Genomic DNA, 12417 nt, shown 5'->3' on the forward strand with positions numbered 1-12417 from the left:
GGGGTGCACCCACACACTGAGACAATGGGGATGTTCTATTGGGAACTCACCAAGACCAGCTGGCCTGGGTCTGAAAAAACCTGGGTTAAAACCGGTCTCGCTGAACATAGCGGACAATGAGGACTACTGAGAACTCAGGCGGATCTCTGTGAGTTCGAGACCAGCCTGGTCTACAGAGCTAGTGCCAGGACAGGCTCCAAAGCCACAGAGAAACCCTGTCTCGAACCCCCCCCCCCAAAAAAAGAACAATGGCAATGGGTTTTTGATCCTACTGCACGTATTGGCTTTGTGGGAGCCTAGGCAGTTTGGATGCTCACCTTACTAGACCTGGATGGAAGTGGGTGGTCCTTGGACTTCCCACAGGGCAGGGAACCCTGATTGCTTTTTGGGCTTTTTGGGCTTATGAGGGAGGGGGATTTGACTGGGGGAGGGGGAGGGAAATGGGGAAGAGACAGAAATCTTTAATAAATAAATAAAAATAATGGGTGTTCCTAAAATAGTCAAGGATCTTGAGAAAGGTTGCGAAAGAAGCTAGCCTCTTGCTAGATACGACTCATACCGGGTACTGCCCTGCTTCCTCTTTGAAGCCCAGCCCCAGTGACCCAATCTGCCCAGGCTAGCTCCAGCTTCCAGTTCTTGGGGGGGGGGGGGCAGGGTCTGCCCAAGGTTGTCTGCCACCTACAGAGCCTGCGCCTCAACACCGGCTGTTTAACACCTAGGCCCCACCTGTCGTTTAGAAATCAACCCAGCAGAAGAAATCAATGGCCACTGCTATCCAATCACAGTCGACGGACTTTCTAAGCCAACGAAAGAAGAGGACACCGCGGGGTTGGAACCAGGTAAAGCACTGGTGGGTACATTCAGACCAGGTCAAGGGAATGACTCGCCCTCTCGCTTGGGAAGTTTTGGGAAGTACACGGGGAGACGACTCCTGCCCACACCTGCCTACTACTCCCGGCTATATAACGTTGTCAGGCCTTCCGCTTCTGGATTTGTTCCACACTCATGTTTCCGGCCCCTTTCCAGCTCCAGAACAAATTTCAGTTCTTGGGTCTGGCCTTTACCCAAGCCATCAAGCCCAGCCTCCGTCTTTCTCATCCAAATACAGACTCCGCCTAATTCCTCCTCCACCTTCATAAACCACGCCCTTCACCCTTGCTGGGGGCATCTGGACTAAATTGGGTCTACCCACCCTGGATATGCCACGCCCCTTCGCTCAAGGCTCCACCCACCCCACAGGGCGCTTGCCTCTGTTCCTCCAGGCTTCACCTCTCCTTTTCTTTAGAGTCTTGCCAGTTCCTGGTTTTGTTTGTTTGTTGTTCGTTTGCTTTTTCACGTAGCCCTGACCGATCTAGAACTTGCTAAGTAAAGCGGCTGCCCTCGAACTCAGAGATCTGTCTGTTTCTGCTTCCCGAGGGCTGAGATTAAAGCACCAAGGGGTGCACGTCCTGCAGCATGAGTGTGAACAGAGGACAAGTTGTGAGGGTCAGGTCTCTCCTTCCACTGTGTGCTTCCCTGGGATCAAACTTGGGTGGCCCTTACCTGCTGAATCATGTCCAGGCTCTGGACACTGCCGCCTGCTACGGGAATCATTTTAATCCCCTGTTCCATTCAAGATGTCCCAGGGCGCCGCCCACGGTCCCTCTTTCCCCCCCAAGTTCCTCCCCAACCACAGAAACCAGGTCCTCTTAGGCTCCACCCCCTCATCCTTAAGTGTCTCAGCCGGCCCAGGTAGTTCACCTGCCACTTCGGAGTGAGTCATGTGCGGTGGCAGTCTTTGCCCCAGCGGGTCACCTGCTTCCTCAGCGGGTCCCGCAGCGCCGGACAGCACAGTGGGATCCCAAAACAAAGGCGGTGGGCCCCCGGGGCCAGCACCCCCGGCTCAGTCTTCCGTCCAGGACTCTGTCGTCGTCCCCGAGCGCGAAGATATGCCGGAGTTTGTGGTGACGGCGCTGTTGGCGCCCTCACGCCTCTCGTTGAAGTTGCTGCGAGCTTTAGTGATGAGCCTGGTGTATTTGGCTGCCTTGGTGGCCGCGGTCGTCTACAGCTGCGTCGCGCTCACCAACGTGCTGTGCCGCCCCCGCCGGGGCTGTTGCGGCCGCCAGCGGTTGTCGGCGCCGGACTGCCTAAGAGACCCCACGCTGGGCCAGCACTTCTTTCTGACCCTTAGGGTGAGTGCCTCTTGGAGGCAGGTTTCGTGGGGTGGATGCAGAATGAAGAAAGGGTGTTGAAACGTCGAATCCAAATAGATCTCGGGGCTCATCTAGGAAGGAAGCTCCCTTACCTTCCTCAGTTCTTACTTAGATTGGGCCCTCCTGCAGAGTTCGGGTCTGCGGCTTCACTATGTCTCTGCTGGTCGTGGCAACGGGCCCCTCATGCTGTTTCTGCATGGCTTCCCAGAGAACTGGTACGTCTGGGTCTCTGGGTTCTGGTGCTCCCTGGACTGGGTAGAGTTCTGACCACGGTTTACTTAGGAAATGGGAACCAACGGGGTTGAGTAGCCATGAGGGTGCAGAGCATATGAAGTCCACATGGGGTGCAAAGGGATCTAGATGCTGGCCCAGGGGGGACTGGTTATCCCTCTGAAGTGATTGAACAAGAGGGTTGCTGAAGGGGAGGTGGCCTTGGGCCTCTCTGCCTGGGATTCCCCCCTTTCCTTTCTAAGAAGTCCAGAGCAGAAATGTGGGGTGACTCAAGGTATCTGCCAGGTATAGGAGGTACATCCTGCAGGCGGCTGACTCAACCCAAACTCCCTCACCGGGCAGGTTCTCCTGGCGCCACCAGCTTCGGGAGTTTCAGAGCCGTTTCCATGTGGTAGCTGTTGACCTGCGTGGTTATGGCCCCTCTGACGCTCCAAAGGATGTGGATTGTTATACTATTGACCTGCTATTGGCTGATATCAAGGATGTCATTCTAGGCCTGGGTATGAGTCAGTGCCCAACTCAGGAGAGGCCTCTCCCCTCCCCTCATCTCCTCATCTTTGCCCCTTTTGGGACCCACTCCCATAAGTCTGCCTCACCCCTACTACATCTTACACCATCGTGTCTGTGCCCCCTACTCCCTCAGGGTACTCCAAGTGCATCCTTGTGAGCCATGACTGGGGGGCTGTCCTTGCCTGGAATTTCTCCATCTACTTCCCGTCTCTAGTGGAGCGGATGGTTGTGGTCAGTGGACCTCCTATGTCGGTGTTCCAAGGTGCGTTGGGAGTGTTGGGATATGCCTCAATGCCAGGGTACGTATGTATCTGGGACCTATCACCATGTCAGGGACTGAAATCAATGAGAGTACCCTTAGGAACAACCCACCTTTTTTCTTGAGCACTTCCAGGTTGGAGGTGAGTCTAACAAAATGCTTTAGACTACGGCTGGAGTATATGGACATTTGTTTAGAATATTAGAGGGCCTGGATGTAATCTCCAACGTTTTGTTTTGAAAGAGAGAGAAGAAGGGTGGGAAAGAGAGAGAGAGGAGGGAGAGGACGCCCCAGTCAGGAGTGTTTCTGATTTTGCATTTTGTTTTATTTTACAGTATTTACGCATATAAAAAGATAACTTGTTGCTAGGGCCTAAATCTAAGCATGAAATTAATTCAATCTTCTTGTACACTTTCTACACATAAACTGAAAGTAATTAACACAATAATTTTAGCAATTTTGTAAATGAAGGAAGTTTGTGGAGCTGGCTATGCTAACATACACCTATTACTGGCGGGGGGCGGGGGCTGGAAAGAGAGCTCAGTAGTGAAGAGCACTTGCTGTTCAAAGAATCCAAGCGCACCCCTTTAATCCTAACACTCGGGAGGCAGAGGCAGGCAGATCTCTGTGAGTTCGAGGCCAGCCTGGTCTATGGAGCTAGTTACAAGGGTATACAAAAATACCCAGTCTCAAATAAACAAAAAAGAAAAAAATGGGGGTGGGGGATGAGGGTGGTCACCCCTGCCTGCCGGTTGTCTATGATAAAATTGCAGGCGTCACTTTACAAGGCTCTTGAGCTTACAAACGTGCTGTTAGCTTCATGTTCCAGCAGAGGGAAACTGAGGCAAAGGCAATGACATTGTCTCTTCAGCCCCTTCTCTCTTTTTTTCTGAGAAAGGAGTCACACTATGTAGCCTTAGCCGGCAGGAGCTCTATGATCTACCAGACTGGTCTCAGACTCATAGAGAGACATTTGCCTCTGCCTCCTGAATGCTGGACTCAATGCCTGTGCCTCTACACCCAGCACTGATGTCTTTCTTTTGACAGCAGAGACACAGGCAACTCATCAACCACACCACAACAGAATCAGGTGCCCTCTCTGGCCACCTAATGTCTTTTGTCACTTGGTCTTTATTGGTTAGATGGTGTGGGGGTGGAAGGGGAGGTAATAGAATCTAGCACGTCAAGATTACTAATCACATACTACTCTACACTGAACTACACCCCATACCTTACCTGAAATAGCACTGTAATCTTTACTGTGTTAGGTATCTGTCTCCTTCTACCCCTTTCTGCAGGAGCCTGGTACACAGTAGGTGCTCAATAAATGTTTACTTGGTGAAGCAGGTGTCCAGGCCTAAGCAGGGGAAGCCTGCAGGTATCTCTGGGGGCACTCAGGAGCTGCAGAGGGAGGCACTCCATTCTTTTTTGTTTCTTTGTTTGTTTTTGCTTTTTCGAGACAGGGTTTTCTGCATAGCCCAGGCTGGCCTTAAACTCAGAGATCCACCTGGTTTTGCCTCCTGGGTGCTGGGATTAAAGGTGTGCGTTACCACCGCCTGTTATTTTTTAATGAGTTATTTTTGTTATCTTTCTCTGTTTCTCTCTCTCTCTCTCTCTCTCTCTCTCTCTCTCTCTCTCTCTCTCTCTCTCNGTATAGGAGTGCCATGGAGGCCAGAAAAGGGCATTAGATTCCATGGAGCGAGAGTTACAGGCCACCCAATATGAGTACTAGGAAATAAACTTAGGGCCTCTGGGAAAGCAGCAAGCACTTCTAAACACTGAGCCATGGCTCCAGCTTTGCCTGTTCTGCAGCTGTAAAGACAGAGTGTTCGCAGTACCTGACTAGCATCTTCACAGACAGACCAGCAGTAGTGGTGCTCTAGATGCCTGTGTGCCTGAGCTGGGTGCGTAAGGATATAGGATCACAGGGCTATCTCAAGCCCGGACCTCACATCTTTTACGTTCTTCCCAGAATACTCAACCCGTCACATTGGCCAGTTATTCCGATCAAACTACATGTTCCTGTTCCAGCTCCCCTGGCTGCCAGAGACGCTATTATCTTTGTCCGACTTCCAGGTGCAGTGAGGGCTGAGGTCTAGGAATGGGGGATAGCAGATTGGGGTTGAGAAGGCCGGACACTGAAACCGGCACTCTACTGTGTACACCCAGATTCTAAAAGCCGTTTTCACCGACCGCAAGACGGGCATCCCACGTCTCACCCCTTGTGAACTCGAAGCATTCCTTTATCACTTCTCACAACCTGGAGGCCTCACGGGGCCCATCAACTACTATCGGAACTTGTTCAGGTAAGGCTACACCCAAGAGAGAAGCTCAGGAGAGTGCCACCCCCTCCCACGAAAAACCGAGGGTAGCCATTCATCTTTCTAATTGTCTGTCTTGGCCACAGGAACTTCCCCCTGGAGCCCCAAGAACTGTCCACGCCCACACTGCTGCTGTGGGGGGAGAAAGACCACACCTTACAGCAGGGGCTTGTGGGAGCCATTGGTAGTCGCTTTGTGCCGGGTCGGCTGGAAAGCCACATCCTGCCAGGCAGCGGGCATTGGATTCCACAGACCCATCCTCAGGAGATGCATCAGTACATGTGGGCCTTCTTGCAAGACCTGCTGGACGAGTAGCCCCTGCTCCCCAGCCCAACAGATACATGATACATGCGGGATCACGTACCCACGTCCTTGTGTGCCTTGAGAGTCTGTGCGGTGTGTGCACAGAATGGACTCCCAGCTCACCCACAGCAAATGGCTCCTGCGTTGCACACAAAAGGCAACTATGGGTGCCCTGCCTCACACATAGCATAGGTGTTTGTTTGCATGTGTGGGAAACCACTTGGACTCTGGCAGCCAGGAATGCTTCTCCCTTATGGAGTTAGGTGATGGGACTCGCCTTTCCAAAGTGTTCCTTCCTCAGTCGCTTCACAAACCACACATTCTAACCTTTCTACCCGGTTCTCCACCTCCAGTCTGCAGCTTAGGGCTCGTTCAATAGTGCATGCAATTTATTTCTTTTTGTTTTTGGAGACAGAATTTCTCTGTTTAGCCCTGGCTGTCCAGGAACTCACTTTGTAGAGCAGGCTGATCTTGAACTCAAACATTTTCCTGCCTCTGCCTCTAGAGTGCTGGGATATTTTCCTGCCTCTGCCTCTAGAGTGCTGGGATTAAAGGCATGCACCGTCACCACTGGCTGCATCCAATTTCTTCCTAACCTACAGGGATACTTCAATTTAAATGTTAATTAGCAAAAAGGAAGTTTCATTTGCTATGAAAAATACAGTGTCTCTGGGAAGGTGACTTAGGGGTTAAGAGTATTTGTTGCTCTTGTGGAGGATATGAATTCAGTTCTTAGCACTCATATATGGGGTTTCACAACCATCTGTAAAGGCATGTCCAAGGGATCTGATACCCTCTTCTGGCATCCCTGAGCCACAGGCATGCACATGGTGCACATACATACATTCAAGCGAAACACTCATACACATAAAAAAAAATTCAATGAAGAAAAAAATTTTTTATTCAGGACAGGGTTTCTCTGTGAAGCCTCCACTGTCCTAGAACTCACTCTGTAGACCAGGCTGGCCTCGAACTCACAGACACCCACCTGCCTCTGCCTCCTGAGTGCTGGGACTAAAGGCGTGTGCCACTGCTGCCCAGCAAGAAATACACTGTATTTTAAAAATACAGTGCCTTGGTCAAAACAACTGTGTTTTAAGTGCCAAATCACCTAAAGCACAGAACGTTGTATCAGACTCTTTCAGTGATGGTATTACCGCTTTAAGAAAGATGTCCCAGGGGCTGGAGAGATGGCTCAGAGGTTAAGAGCATTGCCTGCTCTTCCAAAGGTCCTGAGTTCAATTCCCAGCAACCACATGGTGGCTCACAACCATCTGTAATGGGGTCTGGTGCCCTCTTCTGGCCTGCAGACATACACNACCATCTGTAATGGGGTCTGGTGCCCTCTTCTGGCCTGCAGACATACACACAGACATAAAATTGTATACATAATAAATAAATAAATATTTAAAAAAAAATAAGAAAGATGTCCCAGTAGATGAGGACACTTGCCACCAAGCCTGACGGTCTGACTTCAACTGAATGTGCACACAACCACATGCATACAAAATAAGTAAATCAACTTTTACAAAGAAAGAGGGGCTTGTTGGACATAATGGTGCCCCCCCCCTGTGATCTCAACACTTGAAGAGCTGAGGTGCGAATATTGTTTTATTCACGGCCATCCTGGGCTTCACAGCAGTAACACGCCTTAATAAATGAATAACAAGAGCTTTTCCCCTGCTGCTTCGGAGTTGTGAGGAGGTGGAGGGTAGGGTGTGATCAAGATTCAGCCTTGCCTGTAATCTGTAATCCACTGCCAAGAGCCACGGCCCAGGAAGGCATTGTAGCTGGTGGTGTAACAAGAGGCGCTGAAGATCGTCCTCATCCACAACAGTCGAGAGCTTGGCATCTGTGAAGTTGTCAGGGTCTCAGACAAATGCTAAGTCCATCCTGTGTGCTGACATCCAGCTGCAATGAGCCTCTGCCAAGCTGGTGGAGACGCCTTGTGCTGAGCACCAAATCAACGTAATCACGGTTGGTGACAACAAGAAACCAGGGAAATGGGTAGGCCTCGAGACTGAGGAGGAGGGGAAGCCAGGTACAGTGGTTGGTTGCAGTTGTGTAGTGGTTAAGGGCTATGGCAAAGACTCTCAGGCCAAGGATGTCATGGAAGGGTTTAAATGGAGGAAAAAATAAATACAACTTTTAGCTCATTTTCTCAAAAAAAAAAATAAGAACAACAAAGAGTAAGGTGCCTCCCTGCTGGCTTCTAATCACCTCACCAAGAATGAATCCTCGTAGGAGAACAGGTGAGTTGCTCCCACTGCTTCCCAGCTAACCCAGGGCAGCTCCCAATGATCCCCTCGCCATCATGACCAAATTCAAGGCAAGCTCTCTTCTCATCCTGTCTCAGATCCTCAGGGAAGTATCTCTGGGCTCTGTTAGAAAGCCTGGGATGCTAGACTCGGCACAAGAAGTCCTCAGCTCACTGCGTGGCCATCTGGGAGCACGAGATGGTGCTTGCCACTAGGCCTGATGACCTGATGACCTCAATCCCCGAGGCTCACACGACGGAAGGTCAGACCTGACCTCCCCCCCCCCACACACAGACACACACACTATACTAAATATATAGATTTCATCTGGGATCCATCTGGGATCTGAGGCCTCCAGCTCTTATTATCTTCTCTTCCAAACTGCCATTTTTTGTTATTCATAGCTGAGGTCAGTGTTGAGCTGGAGATTTTTTTCCCCCAAAGCCTCCTGAGTACTGGGGTTACAGGTGTATGCCCTCATATATGACTTGGCCAAAATTCTGCTGAGTGTCTACAGGCCTGTGGACCCAGCCCCCAAATGATGGGGTTACAAATGGAGGGTGAAGGTCGGGCATGGTGGGTGGTGCAAGCCTATAATCTCAGTACAGTGGAGGCTGTGGAAAATGATCATAGGTTCGAGGCCAACCTGAGCTTCAGAGTGAGCCTGAAACCAGCTTAGGCTACAGAACAAAACCCAGTCTTAGAAAAATAAAATGATTACAGACCAAGTGTGGAGGTAGGCCACCAGCTCCAAGGTAGTCATAATAATCATAATATTATTTCTATTACTTAATCTTTTATAATTAATTAATTAGCTGACATATTTATTTAGAGACAGGGTCTCACTGTATAGCCTAGAATTTGCTATGTAGACCAGGCTGATTGGGAACTCACAGAGATCAGTTGCTCCTGGCTCACTAGTACTTGGATTAAAGGCGTATAGTACCATGTCTAGCTGTTTATTATGTTGTTGTTGTTTTTTTGTTTGTTTGTTTTTTGTTTTTTTTTTCGAGACAGGGTTTCTCTGTAGCTTTGGAGCCTGTCCTGGAACTAGCTCTGTAGACCAGGCTGGTCTCGGACTCACAGAGATCCGCCTGCCTCTGCCTCCCGAGTGCTGGGATTAAAGGCGTGCACCACCATCGCCCGGCCTATGTTATTGTTGTTTTTAATTTTTATTTATTTATTTATTTTGAGACAGGATCTTGCCATATAGCCCTAGCTGGCCTCAAACCCACAGAGATCTACCTGTCACTGCCTCCTAAGGACTGGAATCAAAGGCGTGTACCCCACTCTCTCTTTTTTAAAATTGCATTTTATTTCTTTATTTCATGTGCATTTGTGTGTGTGTGCGTGCGCGTGTACATGGGATGTCAGAGGACATCTTGCAGGAGTTGGTTATTTCTGTCCGCTAGGTGGGTCCTGGGACCAGAATGCAGATCATCAGGCTTGGTGATCAGGCATCTTTACCCACCTAACCATCCTACCTGCCTGCCTTCTTGTTTTTTAAAATTACATTTATTTATTGTGTGTGTGGTGCTAGAGCTACATCATCATTCTCAGAGACATGCTTGTACCGACTCCCGCCACTGTTGTCAGTTCCGGGCATAGATCGTGAGTCATAGAATGGACCATCTTGGAATTCTGGAGTTCACAGATGGGGAGAGATTAAGAGGCTATGTCAGTGAGTGACAGAATTCAGATAAGGCCTCCCTGAGGAGCCACACGAGGAGGCAGGCCCTGATGAACTTTTCCCAGGAATGGGAAACAGTTCCTAGGAAGGTCTGAGGAGGGAATGAGCTCTGGACATTGGAATAACAGGCTAGTCACTCCCAGACCATCAGGGGCTGCAAGCTGACTGATCGTCAAAGAAAGCCGAGCGATTTTTTCCCCCCCGCAGAGGAGGTACATGGCTTGCATTTTGAAGAGCTGCCTGTGGCGGCTGGACAGTTCATGCAAGAATGAGCAGGGGGAACAGGAAAGGACTTTCTCAGACTGCAGAGCGGGGGGGACCCTTAGGGCCCGGCCTTACACACACTATAGAGTGGAACCAAAGCCTGCCTCCCTGCAGGTCAGGAGGAGGGGCTCTCAGAGCCTAGAGTGGAGGTCTGGGACGAGAAAATCTGTAAGCTGGATGAGAATCGACACCAAGGTGGTGGGTCCACTGATGGTTGCCAGGGTGACGGGAGAAGGGTTGATGGTTGACCAGAACGAGGTAGCGGTTGTCTGGGTGACTAGAGAGGCCCAGGCAAAGGCTGACCGGAGGCCTTGGACAGTTGCTGGGACGGTTGCCAGGGTAACCAGAAGGCTCTGCCTTCCGTCAATCTCCCCTACCCCCACCCCACCCCATCCCACCCCGCGCGCAATTGCAGAGTAAAAGTCTTCTAAGGGATCATATTCATTGGTCAGAGTCCTTTGACCAAGATTGGTCTTCCCCAGCCTGAATCAATCAAACGGGGAGCCAATTTCTTCCTGACCTGGGGACCTAGCATAAACATCGCTTTGGGCGGGAGTGGAGGGCTGGGTTCCAAACCAGGTTCTCTAAGCCCTTGCCTTCAGCCCCCTTTCCACCATCCGTCCATCCACCCACTCACTCGTCCATTCATTCATTCGTCTGTTCATTAGTTCATGCCTCTCTGGTAGGACACTGTCAGTCAGAGGAGACAAAGCTAGACAGGGACAGAGACGTGGCAAGAATGTGATCTGGCCTCGTGTAGTAAGGAATGGGGCAGTGACCTGGTAGGAGGAAGCGAAGGAAGATTGCCTGGAAGGGGCCAGTTTAAGAGTGAACACGTGCTCCACTTTAAGTAAGCCCCTCACCCTCGCTGATTTATCGTTCTTCCATTCTTCAGGCCGGTGTGGGCTAAAATGACACAGGGTTGTAAGAAACTTCAAACTACCAGCAAGGAAGAAGATCGGACAAATTTGTGCGTGGAACTTTATTTGGGAGCGAGTAAGGGGGTCAGATAGAGTGGAGGCAGAGCCAGAGAGGGTAAGGCAGGCTGAACTGAGATGACCGTGGTTAAGTCTAGGCAAAGGGAGACACAGATGTACAGGGAAGGCACTGAGGATTAGAGGCACGTCTAATCTAAGAGAACTGGATTCTTGGGACAGGGTTCTAGAAACATCTTATGGGTTCAAGGACAGAGATAGCCTTAGCATGGACAGGGGGAGGATGAGGAGGTGAAATACCGCGGCTGGGACATCTTCCCAGAGCAAAGAGGGCCCCAGTATCTAGGGAGAGAGAAAGAATCAGGCTAATGTGCACGTTCCCCAACCCCAGCTATGAAAGCAAGACAAATGTGTCAAAAGAAGCCTGGTATAGACTGTGGTTTCAAAAGATGCTGAGTGATGGAGGGTGAAGACCAAGTATGCAGACTCCTGGAGGGCCCAGAGAGCGATTTTCCCCCATATTGAGAAGGAGGAAAGCTGGACAGAGCTGGGAACCCTGAGGGAGGCTAAGCGTGGTGGGGGGGTGCTGGCCAGAAGCTTTGGAACCTTCCTGTACTGAGTGGGTAGGCAGAGGATAGGGAAACATTGGGAGCCTCTGATGAGGCATGGAAAAGAAAATAGGTCTTCAGAGCCTAAAAACAGGCATTTATGTACACGGGCCAGCTATAGTGATCTGAACTGGGAAGGGCCCAAGAACTAATGTCTTTCTCTCTCCCAAAATCATCTTCTGCCAGTGCCTCCCTTTGTCCAAGCCTACAGAAAAGGAAAAACAGACAAGGGAAGGAAGGAGATGGCCAGGTCTGGGAGTTGAGAGATGAGTATTGGCTGTTGTTAAGGAGGAGGGAGTAATTTATTCTATAGCCCTTTCCTGAGTATTTTATTTTTATTGTGTGTGTATGTGCGCGCACGTGCATATGGATGTATTCATGGCGTTAATACGAAGGTCAGAGGACAGCTTTGGGTTCTCTCTGTCCACCTCTATGTGAGCTCTGGGGATTGAATCCCTGAAGTCAGGCTTGTGCAGGAAGCGTCTTTGCCTGCTGAGCCACCATCGTGCCAGTTCTTCACTTTTTAATTTTGCCATCTATCTATCTATCTATCTATCTATCTATCTATCTATCTATCTATCTATCTATCTATCTATCTATCATCTATCTATCACTGGTATCTATCTATCTATCTATCTATCTATCTATCTATCTATCTATCTATCTATCTATCTATCTATCTATCATCACTGGTATCTATCTATCTATCTATCTATCTATCTATCTATCTATCTATCTTGCTTCTTGCGTCAGGATCTTTCTATGTAGCTTGTTCAGAGCACTCTTGAATTTTCTCTGTAGCTTAACCTGGCCTCAAACTCTCAGCCTCCACTTCCCAAACTCAGG

The 12417-nt window shown here is 49.9% G+C and overlaps 1 protein-coding gene across 1 annotated transcript; it reads left to right on the forward strand.

Annotated features, from left to right (window-relative positions):
• Positions 1–1760: 1760 nt before the first annotated feature.
• On the forward strand, positions 1761–7003 carry Ephx3 (epoxide hydrolase 3). Its single transcript, XM_050146110.1, has 7 exons — positions 1761–2171; positions 2322–2407; positions 2766–2923; positions 3067–3195; positions 5165–5268; positions 5362–5498; positions 5600–7003. Exons 1-7 carry the CDS (start codon positions 1761–1763, stop codon positions 5826–5828), a joined length of 1254 nt encoding a protein of 417 aa, XP_050002067.1. The 3' UTR covers positions 5829–7003.
• Positions 7004–12417: the final 5414 nt, after the last annotated feature.

The sequence above is a fragment of the Alexandromys fortis genome, unplaced genomic scaffold (genome assembly GCF_014885135.2).
Source record: "Alexandromys fortis isolate MF-2015 unplaced genomic scaffold, M_Fortis_MF-2015_v1.1 scaffold_42, whole genome shotgun sequence".
In the NCBI taxonomy this organism is placed as follows: domain Eukaryota; kingdom Metazoa; phylum Chordata; class Mammalia; order Rodentia; family Cricetidae; genus Alexandromys; species Alexandromys fortis.